At 46.0% G+C, this 14,080-nt stretch overlaps 1 protein-coding gene across 1 annotated transcript; it reads right to left on the reverse strand.

The window, feature by feature from the left end:
• ism2b (isthmin 2b) lies at nucleotides 1-12,639 on the reverse strand. Its single transcript, XM_086143368.1, has 6 exons — nucleotides 12,150-12,639; nucleotides 6,194-6,439; nucleotides 3,573-3,903; nucleotides 1,240-1,377; nucleotides 1,049-1,117; nucleotides 1-821 (listed from the first exon to the last, which is right to left on the reverse strand). Exons 1-6 carry the CDS (start codon nucleotides 12,258-12,260, stop codon nucleotides 304-306), a joined length of 1,413 nt encoding a protein of 470 aa, XP_085999494.1. The 5' UTR covers nucleotides 12,261-12,639; the 3' UTR covers nucleotides 1-303.
• Between the last annotated feature and the right edge of the window lie 1,441 nt (nucleotides 12,640-14,080).

A 14,080-nucleotide genomic window follows, 5' to 3' on the forward strand; every position in this document is an offset into this window, starting at 1 on the left:
GGAGTGTTTAGCGAACGCTGACTTTAAAGAGTAAGAGCTTGTTGTCGTTATCATTCCAGACGTGTAGCTGCATGGAAAGCAATGGAGGAACCATTTTTTTTAACCATTCTTGAAATTCCGCTCGCTCGATTCCAGCTATGTCCTAATCTGAGTCAGCCGCGTCGCCTCTGAGTCGCTTTTGCAAAATCATAAGTGGCCGATGCATGCTTGAGACGGGGTATAACACGAGTTTTATGGTCTCCTCCCGAATTGGGATTGTACCTCGGGATTTCTGTTGGACGTGATAGTTTTGGCAACCGTCCCTCAGTACTCCCTGGCCTCCTCCAGTTCGTTCATGAATATGTCTTCATGGGGGTTCGCGGTGCAGCTCAGCCCGTTATTGGGCGGACGCACGGCGTGGAAGCGACTCCAGTCGCCCTTGCACAGGATCCAAGGCAGCACGTCCACCTTGAAGTGCAGCTCGGGCGAGAACTCGTTGCTGATCAGGTTTGGCATGCCGGCGCCTTTACCCCGCGTGATCAGCCGACCGTGGTCGTCGTAGCAACAGTGCTGCGCCGCCAAGGTGGACGCGTCGCCGGAGAGAACCGAGCGGATGCAGTTGCACGCCGAAGGCTTGTAGATGTCCAGGTGCTCCTTGGAGCCGCTAGCGTCGCGCCAGCGGAAGTGCCGGCCGTGGGTGTCGTCGTACACGCTGACCACGGCGTACGACGCCTCCGACGGGTAGGAGCAGGGGCAGCTGGGCAGCTCGGACAGTACCTGGCGCAGGTAGCTCTGCAGGAAGTCGCTCTTACAGTTGAGCCACTTCTCGCAACTGTCCACGTCTGTCGGAAAGACCACAGTGACACCGCGTAAATTTGGATTATTCATACAGTACAAAGGCCAAATAAGCATACATGGAATCGCTAATTGCTAATCCAGGCAGTCTGACGTCGTCGTATCGTACGCAATGGGCAATCATAGTGTCGTCTTATCAACCGCCGGGCCTTACGAGTACGAGGTAGATAGTCGAGGAGCGGTATGAAATGTTTGCGGTATTGATGAACCTCACCTGTCCCGAATGGTTCCGTGCCGTTCTCCATCTCAAAGGGGAACGCTTCGGCCACAGCGTTGACCTCACCTGCGGAGAGGGAAGCGGTTAAAAAAAACCCGACGAAACGAATTCCTCGAGGCATGAAAATATCTTGGCTCTTGAGCCGAGGTTTGGAATTTCCTTTTTTTTTTTTTTTTTTCAAATCTCACCAGGACAAGGCTCCAGGTCACACCTCGAGGCTTCGGTCAGAGTGCAGGAGTAGCCGCAGGACTTGGTTCTCTTCTTTTCTCCGTTACCACATGTGACGGAGCAGGGAGACCAGGGAGTCCACTTCTCTGTCTCCTTCTCTGCAGGAGCATCGAAAAACAAATACGATAAAAAAAAATCCTCAACCTCGGCTTTGACCCGGAACTGCGTTGAAACGGTCATGTTGTCAGAAGTACAAAGAAGAAAATGTCGTGTTTTTTTTTCGACACGCTAGCTTTTTGAGATTGATTGCGAGTGTACCGATCAACCAAAACATTCTGTGTGATATTGCGAAAGTCTTGTGCTGTAGAAACAGCTCTGACCCAACGGGACATGAACTCCATTAGACCTCTGAAGGTGCGCTGTGGTATCTGGCACCGGGACATTAGCAGTAGATCCCTTAAGTTCTGTAAGTTGTGAGGTTCAGGGCCTCCGTGGATATGACTTGTTTGCTCAGCACTTTCCACAGACTCTCTGTTGGACCGAGACCTCAAAACCACTCCTGAACCTTTTTCCCCAGTTCGGCCGAGTGGACGAGTTTGCTGAAAGAGGCCGCGTTCAGTTGCGCGGTTTACCGTCGCCGTACGTTGACGAAAGCATCGGATTGGTGCCTTTTTGGTGCTACATGTGAGCCATCTCGTTGCTCCGCGGTCCGGTCATGACGCTCACGTGCCCTTGGCATACGTTGCCACGGCCGCCCCGAACTGACTTTCAGACCGGGAACACCCGCCCCCTCGACCCGCGGACGGAGATGCTCCTCCGACCCGACCTTTATCATCGCGCCGGCCCTTTCTCCCCGCTTCCAGGACGGAATGTTCACTTGACACCAAGCACATCCCACCCCCCTGACAGATCCCATGTGACCAGATAATCGGAGTTATCCGCATCACCTGCCAGTGGACATACTGTTGTGGCTGATTGGCGTATAAACATAAGGGTGGAATCCTGCCAGCCCGTGGGAAATCTTTTTGCGGTGCCAGAGTGCAGCTCTCACGGGCCCAGAATAAGCTTTCACAGTACCCAGACAGTCTAATTTCACGTAAATGACCATATTCTTGTGGTATAACATTTCCCACGCAAGCCCGTGTATTTTTAAAACGGCTTCACTAAAATTAGAGAGCGAGCGAGAGGCTGCGCTGTGGCCGCCTGCCTCTGCATTGCGTTCCCCTGTAGTGTTAATAACACTTCAAACTAGTTCTTGTTGATTAAAGGCTGGGCGGGCGCAGACATACCAGCTCGGAGGAATCGCCCAATTTTACTTTGAGGGCGTTGCCAGCGCCCGATGTGGCCGTACAGGAATGATCTCTCAGGGGAGTCTTAATTACAGAAGAATCCACGGAAGACGTGATTGATTTACGCTCGCCGCGTCTTCAAAAGCGGCCGGCGAGCCACGGTGCCTTTTTCCGGGGTTGTCCCTTTTAGACGTCCGGTGGCGAATTATGAAATGATGCTGCGAAACTCAAGCGAGATCCAGGCCAAGCGGGTTCAGATTGACAAGTGGCGCCTATGTTGCATTCATGGGAAAAGAAAAGAATGAACTCTCAAGGCTGCTCACGCCCACTACTCTCTCTCTCCTCCACCCCCCACCCCCCCTTTTTTCTTTTCCTTTTTTCTTTACCCCCTAAACACGCGCACCTTCATTTTTGCCCTCTCATTATTTACTGGCTCGATCACAGAATCCGGTCTTAAAAGGCACAGTGTTTTCCCTTCAGAGAAGGGCAAAATTAAGAGGTGAAAGAGAGCTGTAAAAGTTATGCAGAACCCTGAAAGCCCACCCCCTGACATTCTTGAACGGGCTCAAAAGGCCAAGCCGCAAAGGGCAGCGAGGGCCACCAGGCTCTCGGGGGGGGCCCATGGGGTCCCAGGAAAGGATGAAAGGGCCGGCGAAATGGCCCCTGCCTGTCTGTGTTCCCAATCTGCCCTCTAATTGTCCACAAGCCCAGGGCTGTTTTGTCCCAGAAAATAGCGCTGGCCTCACGCTGCCATTAGCGAGCGCATCAGACCCATCTTCAAAAGGCAGGCTTCCATGACCAGCACGACCAGCGTTCACTTCAAAGTGACCGGAGCTTGCAAATGTTCTGATGGTCGAGTGCTCACGCCGCCTCGCATGCCGGCATTGTTTGGTTCCCTCTGACGGTTTGTCATGCAGCTTCTCCCTCGCCTCTTCTCTCGCTCTCCCTTCCCTTCCCGCCGGGTCTGTTTCAGAATGGCATTTCTCGTCGCCGTCTCGGTAAAATTCCGCGCAAATACGGATGGCGTTTTCGGACGGGGCGGCGTGACGTTCGGCAAAGCCTACCATAGTAGATGGGCACCGGATCCCAGCCTTCGTTCCAGCGACTGTCCCAGTCTCCTCCCACTCCGCTGGGCAAAGGCTCCTCGCTACCGTAATCCACAGAGTAGTCTTCCTCCTCCTCTTCCTCGGCCGTCTCCTCCGCGCCCAACCGCCCGTTGCCGTCCTCGCCGGAGTCCGAGTCGGTGTAACTCCAGAAGAGGGGCCAGAAGAGCTTCTTTCCTCCGATCCAGTCCACGGTGGAGGAGGGCGCCGAGGAGGACGGCGGCCAGTCTTGCCTCTTGGCCAGATCCATTTCGACCTCCATCTGGGAGTCGTCCACCACCTCGATGGTTACCTGTACGGACGGCAAAAGCGGTCCGTTTTAGTCGAAGACAAAAATCTGCAGTTTGCCATCGGTGGTACCGAGTTCTAGAAAAGTCTCTTTGCCTAAAAAAATCCGGTCTGCTAAAAATTAACCTTCGTACCGCGCAGCTTTTACGGTTGAGTTACGAGGGTTTTTCTCACCGACGCAAATCTCCTTCGGAGGAGTTCATCCGTGAGCCAGTCAGACGTGAGCGTGAGCATCTAGTCAACCAAACCGCCCCGTCACGTCGCACAGATGAGCATTTATTATGCCAAACTAGCTCCGGTTACTTCTATGAGTCATCTCCGAAGCCACGAGACCAGAAGCGGGCAAACTAAGGTCCGCACCGTTGTTTTCCCCGGCCCGCTGGGGCTCAAGTCGACCACGGCCCCAAAAGAGACTCAATCACCACCAGATGGCGCAGCATAAAGATACCGGGACTGTTGTGAATGTCAAGTCCCTCTTCTTTCCGTGACCTGACCTCTGATGGGCGTCGCCCTATTCGACAAAACGGGCGGACAAACAAACTGGGCAAATCAATGGGCGATCGGGTTTTTTTAACAAGGAGCATTCTTAGAGGACTAAAGAGTCCAGGGCTACCTTTGTCAAACGGGGGGGGGGGGAGTGCCACCTTTGGCATGCTAACTCTGCTAGCTACTTGCCATTGGAAGAAAGAGCTGCGAGGTAAGCGGTCAACTCGCACTCACTTTCTTGCTGTTAGCACAAAAGCAACATATCCATTAGCCTTGAATGAGTAGATCAGCAAAACAAATGACAAGCAGATCATTTCCCAACACCAGCGACGCTGAGAGAAGCCCTTTGACAATCGAGGGAATGCGGTGACCTGCTGGACTCGAGAGCAGCACCGAGGTCTCTGCGGTGGACTCTCCGATGGCTAAAGGTTTGACCTCAGCTGGTTTCGTGTCCTCTTTCAGTTGGTGATGAAGAATGTCAGCGGGGAATCACAGCTTCGCCCCGAAGAAAAATTTCAACCGCATCAAACCGGGTGAGCCTTCCCGAACGAGACGAAGCACCCAAACCCTCCAACGGCAGGTAGGAAGACGCCGGTGTTACCCGGGTCTTTTTCTTCGAGAGCGGCCGTCGTGAGGAACCCGAATGCAATGCTAATGAACACCTTTAAAACTACCACTGGATTTTGATGCGCTGATTAAAATAAAAGGCCAAATCTGAACTAAAAAGCAAGGCGATAGAAATAGATGTCAGGTTACGTTAGATAATAATGTATCCCGACTCCCGAAGGTCCGATCTGCTGCTCAGTTTGAAAAAGTAAAAGCGGCCCTGCAGCCAAAAAGAGTGCAAACGTCTATGTATCGGTCTATCTTGGGTCCATCCAACGAAGGGTCGGATACCGCAGCTCTCCGGCCGTATCGGTGCGCTGCCACCCTTTCTGCCTGCTTGTAGCTTGGGTTGGTCCGTTGGCTTATGTTACTCGCCCACATTGTTCTCCCGCTTCCTTGCTGAGCTTCAACCTGCCCGTCAGAGAATTACCTTCACGTCCTGTATTGATGCTTACGAGGCCGAAAATGTTCAATTTCTTTATTCTGTTGATCTTAAAGTGGCGTTAGGACTCTGGACTTCCGAGCAACTTTTCAACACGCCCAGCATTGCATAACTCCGAATATGTTTTTGCAGAGGTATTTTGCATCTTGTTCGAATATTGTACATTTTAGAGAAGACTGCCGTTCTCATCAGGCCGCCGTCACGAGGAAATCAGCATGAGAACCACCGTCCCTCGAGCAGACGATGCAATGACCGGGCAGTGGGGAGAGGAAGAATATTTCTGCAGTTTTTGGGAGTTGAATTGCTGAATGATAGATAATGAATATATGAATGTTTTTATATGATTGAAATCCTTAAAGTTTGCCTTTAATTCAAATAACGTTTTTAAGTTGAATACATCTAAATCGCCATGGACCAGTTTACGTCATTGGTGCTGCAGATGAAAAAAAAAATGTAATATTTGGATAAAATCCCCTCTCAGAAACAAGGCCGTGCTGATATCTGGTATCAGTTTATAGTTCAATTATTGATCGATGTTTTTGATTATTGATCAGTGCGGGGGGGGGGGGGGGGGGCAGACAGCGACAGCGCTCAAAAGGCATTCCATCAGCATTAGCATTAGCATTAGCATTAGCTCCCAAAGTGGAAAACAAATAGCACTTTTTAGGTGCTAATCGATCATCCTGGCCTCCTGAAAGCGGCAATGTATCATTGATGACGAATTTTAAAAAAACGGTTAAAACGTCAGCCCGGTTCTCACCTGTATGTTGGGGTTCTGTGAGTCGATGTCTGCGTTGGTCAGGTCCGGGAGGTCCTTGAAATCCAGAATGAAGGGTTTGGTCTCCTCCTCCGGCTCCGGCTGCGGAAGAACGCCCGGCGAGCGATGCTGAGGGTGGGGCCACTTCCTCTGTCCGCCGTGGGTCTCGGGCAGCATGCTCTGCACCTGGTTCTGCTGCTCCAGCGCGTCGCGGTCATCCCGGGCTCCGCCGCCGTGACCTGCGTGGGCCTGGCGAACACAAACGCACCGGAGATCCCTCTCGGTTTTAATCCGCGCCGCCCACAAACATCCAAACGTCACCTTGGAAAATGGCTAGATTGAGAAAAAGCTGCTTTACATACACTTGCATGTGCGTGTGTGGTGGCTTAACAATGACATTGAAACCAATTAGCGATCTATTTCCAATCCTGGAAGCATCTTGAGCATCGCAGCTGGAATTCCAAAAGGTGTCCGACCGACCAACCGACCAACCGACCAGCCAACTTACCGACCGGCCCTTCAGTCATTTCACTTCCTCTTCTTTTTTTTTTTCCCCCCTCTCCAGTCATGGCATCTAGGCCTTGGACAAAGAAGAGCCTGTGCCAGAGAGATCCTCTTTTTAGCCTTAATGAGAGGGCCCGGGAGATGAGAGGGCCTGGGAGGCATGGGACCCCAGTGCCGGTGCGCGCGTGTGCGTTAGCCTGGCACGCCGCGGCCACAAGACCACCACTCATTTTAAACCGACCCTGAAACCCACGATAACGATAGCGATAATCTTAAGTGTGCGATGATCGTCGCGGTTAACGACGGTCCTGCTGGGAGATCGGTATGTATTTGGAATACGGTGACATTCTGGTGTCTTTCGGTTTCAAAATACGTTTTATCGAGACTAAATCCGGATTCTCCCGGGAGCCGTTTTCAGACCACATGTCTGAGCGGGCACGGACAAAGTCAGCCAGTGACGGAGGGGTGTGCGGGGGGGCACGTGGGAGAGGAATTTTCTTTTCTTAATGACCGATGGGTTCGGCGGTCGGTCTGTCGGTCGGTCGGTTTAGCGAAGGCGGCGGTCGCAGCTTCCCGCCCACGACTGTCTCCTGAAGTATCTGAGCGGCGGGTTTTCAAATCAACTCAACGCCGCCGGGAACAATGAATTCATCCCGGGTTCGGATTTTTAATTCCTCGTCTCGCGTGCTTCGACGCCCGGCCGCCGCGCGCTCCCTCTTGCGTAATGTAAAAGATCATTTCATCGCAGTCTAACCGTTTAATTTGGACATTGTTTTTCTTTCCTTATTTATTTCTATAATTAGAAGACGCTCGCTGGATTCCATTGTTCTGTTTTCTCCTCGTCTGTAATCAGCATCCGATCTGCCCCGGAGTCAAAACACTCGCACACACACACACATTTCCTATGCATGCACGTGCCCCGATACCTGGACTCACACACACACACACACACACACTCAGTCCAGGAAAGGGGGGGGGGGGTCGAGCTTCAACACACCCTCCTCATCTCATCTTATTCCACATCTGGATCTTGTGTTGTTTCACAACGTGCACCCACTCCTCCTCCTCCTCTCGTCTTCTGCCGTGCTCCCTCTAATCCCGCTGTCCTTTTCCCGCTGTTCTGATCAAAGGCCCGCCGGCTGATGGCATGTGGTGTGTGTGTGTGTGTGTGTGTGTGTGTGTGAGACCATCACCTGAGCAAAAGACGGGTTCTTTTACAAGGAAACCTTCCCGTCTGTGTCCAGCTGACATTCAGATCGAACGGCTGAACGCGGAGCTATCAAAAGGCCGCCCGGCTGTTTCCGAACCATTAACCAACACCAATAAACTCCGGCCGCCCTTTGATCGCCATCTTTCGCCGAAAAGGCGGGGACGGGGGGGGGGGACGGGGAGGAAAACAAAATGCTCTGCAAGAGGGAGGGAGGCGGTGGGGTTGAGACAAGGTAAACTTAATACTTGAATGCGCTGATGCCCCAGATCAGGTTGGCAGCAAGTTAGGCTATGCGGTGTGTGTGTGTGTGTGTGTCTCTGTCCAAAAAAAAAAAAAAAAAAAACCCTCACTAACCCAAGCTTACTGTTCTCTATATTTCCTGTGCATTGTGTATTTGCAAGTGTATTTGCAGTCCCTATGTCCTCTATTGTAAGTCGCTTTGGATAAAAGCGTCTGCCAAATGCAATGTAATGTAATGTAATAATGTAATGAATGCTCCGCCATGGATGTGAGGATGGCGGGGGTGGAAGAGCCAAAACAGGAAGTTACAGTTTAAAAAAAAAAAACAAGCGGACGCTCGGGCACCTGAACGCCATGACGTGTGAATCTCGTTCACCCGGAGTTTACCTTCCTCCCGAAGGAGGGTAAACTCCAGAAGGTGCGACCGTCCGTGTCCCCGTCCTTCATTTCCTCTCATTTCAACATCAAATACACAATGAGATCAGGAGGGGGCAAACAGGAAAACCGTGGGAGGCCAAACAAGAAGGGGAGGGATTGGGGAACACACACACACACACACACACACACTTTGATCCAAATATTGTCCGTGTGGAGCGCAAACATTCCACTGGATGCCACACGGTTGGTTGTGTGTGAGGAATATTGTGTCACGGGGGAGATGAACAATGGGGGGCCACCGAGACGTCGTCCGCAATGTCATTAATATTGTTTTTATATCCGGGGAAAAGGAATAAACGGCGCCACGGAAGGTTTTGGTGTTAAAGCATATTTGCATCCCATTATTTACGGAAACGTGAAGATGTTTAGTCCAGTCCGGTCGCATGAGTGGCATCAAACCATATTCGAACTGTTCGACGTTGACCGATTCCGTATTTGACGTTGAATTATTCGACGTTTTGACTTCCAGTTATACAAAATTCGATTCCGTGTTCGCCGTCGGTCTACTCGTGTCAACGTTAAACTATTCTATATCAAATTATTCGATATTCCACTTCCCGCCGTTCGATATCCTACGTGGAATAATTCAATATTCCACAAGGGGCTGTTCAACATGAAACTACCAAATATCCAATATTTGACTTCAAATCAAGCTATTCGATATTCGGTGTTTAATATTGATGTAATATTGATTGAGATTTACGACTTTGAATTTGTCAGCGCGCGACATCAAACTATTCCGTATTTGACTTCAAAAACTCTATTCCACATTCAACTCCGAGCTATTTGAAATTCCGCATCAAGTAATTCAATATCGGACTTCGAAATTTGATGTTCCATGTCGGGCTATGCTCTGTTCAACATTGAATTATTCAATATTCAACTTCTGATTATTGGATATTTGACGCCTAATCATTCAATAATTGATGTCGATTCATTCGATATTGGTCTTCGAATTATCTGATATTCAGATTTAAACTAGCCAATATTCACCTTGAATCATTGGCTTTTCAACGTTTAATTATTCCACAGTCAATTTGAGCAATTCTTAATATTTGATATTTGAGATTCCACTTTGAATTATTAAATTTCGATTTTGAATTGAATTTTTGATATTGCACTATTTAACAGTCGACTTTACTCAATCTTTGACTTGGAAATATTCAATATTAAACATCGATGTTTAATTATTATGCGATGTTTGACTTCAAATTATTCAACATTCGACTTTGAATTTTAGCAGTCAGTGTTGAACTATTCGGCGTTCAATTTTCGAGAAGTTCAGTATTTCATGTCGAAATTTTTTATATTTAACCATTTAATATTCGAATTTGAGTTACTTGATATTTGACAACTAATTATTCAATATCTGACTCTGAATTATTCAAGTCGACATCTGACACTCAAAATTAAGCAGTTCGGTTGTTGACGTTGAAATGTTTTAAATTCGACACCCAATTTTTCAATTTTCTACTTGGAATCATTTGCTATTTGACTTCGAATCATTCTACGTTTGATTTTGAGTTATTTAAATTCAATATTTCCCTTTGAAATTTTCCATATTGGACGTTGAATTATTTGATATTTGACGGCAAATTATTTGACGTCAAATTTAATTATAATCAACTTTGAACTATCCGATATTTATTCTTGAATTATCCAACTATTTGGCATTCATTCTTTGAGCGATTCGATATTCGATGAAAATTTTTTTTCAGTTTGATATCATTCAATACTGGATTTTGAATAATTTTACATTTGACTTTAAATTTGTTGTTCAACTTTGAATTATTCCACAGTCGACGTCAAACTGTTTAGCATTCATTCTTTGAGTAATTCAATATTTGGTGGCAATTTTTGTTATTTTGACGTCTAATAATTAGAAATTCAACTTTGAATCATTCGATTTCTCACTTCAAATTATTTCACGTTCAACTTTGATTTCTTCAACAGTCAACTTCAAACTACCTTCAATATTTGATGTTGCATTTTTTTATTTTGACATCTAATAATTCAATATTCAACTTTGATATTTGACATTCTATTATTTGATACTTGACGTCAAATGATTCGACTTTGAATGAACTGATAATTAACTTTTAATCATTCAGCAACTGGCGTGAAACAATCTGACATCCATTCCATGTTCCACTTCAAACTATTCAATATATGAATTTGACATTTTCCATATTCGACTTTGAGTTATGCAACGTTTGACTTCAAATTATCAAAATGACTTTGGAATTTCAAAAGTCAAAGTTGAACTATTGGACATTCATTCTTTGAGTAATTCAATATATGTTGTCAATTTATTGTTTTTATTTTGACGTCTTATCATTTTAAAATTCGACTTCATATTAGACTTTGAATTTTTTCTGGTTGATATTTTTTGCAAATCAATATTTGACGTTGAAATCTAATCATTCAATATTTGACTATTTGATTATTTGATATTTGATGTTTATTATGCGGTATTCGACATCTAATAATACAACTTCGAATCAATGGCTATTCGACTTTGAATTATTCAACAGTCGATGTTCGACTGTTTGAGATGAATTCTTTGAACAATTCAATATTCAACTTCTTTTTTTTTTCCAATTTGACACATTTTGCATTCAATGTTGGACTTTGAATCATTTTACATTTGACTTCAAATTATTGCATGTTAGACTTTAAATTATTCAGCAGTCAACTTCCAACTACCTGACATTCAAATTTTGAAATTCAGTATTTTACGACAAAAATTTAGCATTTGAAATCTAATTGTGAAATATTTGACGTTGAGTTTTTTGATATTTCACATTTAATAATCCGTTTTTTTTCATCAAATGATCCAACTACGATTTAACTGTTTTTCCGACTTTGAGTTATCCAACAGCCAACTTCCAACTAACTGATATACAAATTTTGCAATTCAATGTTTGACGCTGAAAATTTTAGATATGAAATCCAATAATTCAATATTTGAGTTTGAATTATTTGATATTAGGCATTTTATTATTCTGCACTTGACATTAAACGATCCAACTTTGAATTAACCGATATTCGACTTTGAGTTGTCCAACAGTCAACTTCCAACTACTTGGCATTCAAATTTTGCAATTCAGTAATTTACGTCAAAAATGTAGGGTTTGAAATCTAATCATAAAGTATTTTACTTTGAATTTTTTGATATTTGACATTTAATAATCCGGTGTTTGACATCAAATGATCCAACTTTAAATTAAGCGATATTCAACTTTGAATTGTCCCACAGTCAACTTCAAACTACCTGACGTTCAAATTTTGGAATTCAATATTTGACATTGAAAATTTTAGATTTGAAATCTAATCATGAAATATTTGACTTTGACTTTTTAGATATTTGACATGTTATCATTCAGGGTTTGACATCAAATGATCCAACTTTGAATTTAGCGATATTCGACTTTGAGTTGTCCAACAGTCAACTTCCAACTGCCTGTCGTTCAAATTTTGCAATTAAATATTTGACATTGAAAATTTTAGATTTGAAATCTAATCATGAAATATTCGACTTCGAATTCTTGTAAGAAAGCAACTCACCTTGTGCGCATCCTTGGCGTGTCTGGCGGGAAAGCCCGTCCCGACGCTGACGAGGAGTAAGGACGAGATCAGAAGCGGCATCCGGAGTTTCCACGCCGCCCGCGGACACATCGCTGCCGCGGAGCTTCCGGCGCGGGGTTCGTGGAAACTTCTGTGCGTGGCGAAGGAAGGAAGCAAGGAAAGGAAGCAAGGAAAGGAAGGAAGGAAGGTGCGCAAGTCAAAATCTCGTCAAAGTGTCGCGATTTATGAGGAGACGCGCACGAATCCGGACGTGTCCCGCGCACTACCCATGCCTGGCACCGGCGCCCCGCGCTGCAACTGTGCGTGTGCGTGTCCCCGTGGCGGCCGGCGCTGCACGCAAGGCTTCCCCGTGAACGCCGCGGTTGCGTGGGGACGCGCCTTAAGTACTGAGTGGAGGGGAAAAAAAAAAAAAAAACGCCCCACGCGTGATTTCCCCCGGTCGCACCGACGCCGGTTCCAGCCGTGAATCACTCGCTCGTGGGCGGGTGCGTGTTTTTCCTCCGACGCGCGGACATCTGTGGGTGTGTACGTGTGTGTGTGTGTGTGGGTGGGGGGGGGGGGGTGGGGGGGGTTGTCTCTCTTTGCCAACTGGCTCGTGCCTTAATCCGCCATCCGGCGTGAAATCGACCCGCGCGTCGTTGCGTGTTTGTTTGCGTGCGTGCGTGCCAAGTCGCCTTTTTTACGCACGCCTCTTGCGGGAGGAAAAACATGCATGTTGCGTGTTTTTAAACACCGCTTGTCTTAGTTGAAGGTCACGACTTCCGGTCGTGACTTCCAATCACATTTAAATCAAACTTTTTTTTATACATATTTCTTTATTATTATTATTATTATTATTATTATTTTAAATTATGATTTCTTTATTATTTTCTTTATTATTTCTTTATTATATTTTTTTATATTATATTTTTATATATCCCGGAAGTAGCAACTCAACCCTGGAGATTTTGACGTTCAACCTCACAGGTTGTCAAGGAGACGCGTCCCTGCCTGTCAATCAAAAGGTCCCGTCAAACATCTCAGCCTAATCTTTGGCTCTGCTTTGTTTAACCTTTGACCCAAATATCAGCCCACAGACCGGTTTGATTCCCGTCTCCTCCGACCCGCACGCTGAACCTTGCGTGAGCATAGAAGCTACTTAACCATTTACCGAATATTTACGAGGATGAAGGCGGCGTTCCTAATGCCGTGGAATTGAAACAAATCAAAATTCATGGATATTTTTCAGCCATTGCGTACAAACGCGCCTTTTCCCAGGGTCTCCGCTTTTGCAAGAAAAAAAAAGGTCAGATTTAGCGCTAATATGACCGACCGGACAGGAAGTGCAAATCAGAATCAGAATATTTTATCGATCCTCCAGGGGGAAATTGGTTTTTGTTGAAAGCAATTTCAGCTTTTCGCTCTATCAAAATAGAGCTCTATATATAAATAAAGAATAAAAATGGCGGACAATAAAAATAAAATAAAGAGAACAGTAAAGATCAGAAGAAATACATTAAAACAAAATAAAAGGTATGTAAAAATATTTTTAAAAATATGTAAAAAATATATGCAAAGTGATCCCGATCAGGGCAAAAATCTGAAGTTTGGCTTTATGGCCATTCTCAATACGTTTAATCCGGCTCGAAAAGCTAAAAGACACAATATTTTTGGGGTTAAATGAAAAATAGATACATCATCAATAGTTAATATGTCATGATTTTACCCGTCCGACACACTTTAGAATAGAATTTGAGTGAGATCAATATCCCTGATGTAAGCTAGCAGGTTAGCGCTACCGCTATTAGCCAGAGATCATCCGCGCCTGTTCTATCCAACCCTCAAACCTCATCTCTCCCCCAAAAAAAACAGATTTTTCCCTTCCTGGCCGTGTCTCTCACTTTCTCCAGTGCTGGGTCGAGGCAGAAGAC

The sequence above is a fragment of the Fistularia commersonii genome, chromosome 36 (assembly GCF_037954325.1).
Source record: "Fistularia commersonii isolate RoL2024-O1a breed Wild chromosome 36, RoL_Fcom_v1.0, whole genome shotgun sequence".
In the NCBI taxonomy this organism is placed as follows: domain Eukaryota; kingdom Metazoa; phylum Chordata; class Actinopteri; order Syngnathiformes; family Fistulariidae; genus Fistularia; species Fistularia commersonii.

Coding starts and splice junctions, on each gene's coding strand:
- ism2b (XM_086143368.1), bottom strand. CDS start 12,260: ATGTGTCCGCGGGCGGCGTGGAAACTCCGGATGCCGCTTCTGATCTCG. Junction 1,378..3,572: donor TCCGGTGCCCATCTACTATG/GTAGGCTTTGCC, acceptor ATGCTCCTGCAG/AGAAGGAGACAGAGAAGTGG. Junction 822..1,048: donor CACGGAACCATTCGGGACAG/GTGAGGTTCATC, acceptor TCTTTCCGACAG/ACGTGGACAGTTGCGAGAAG.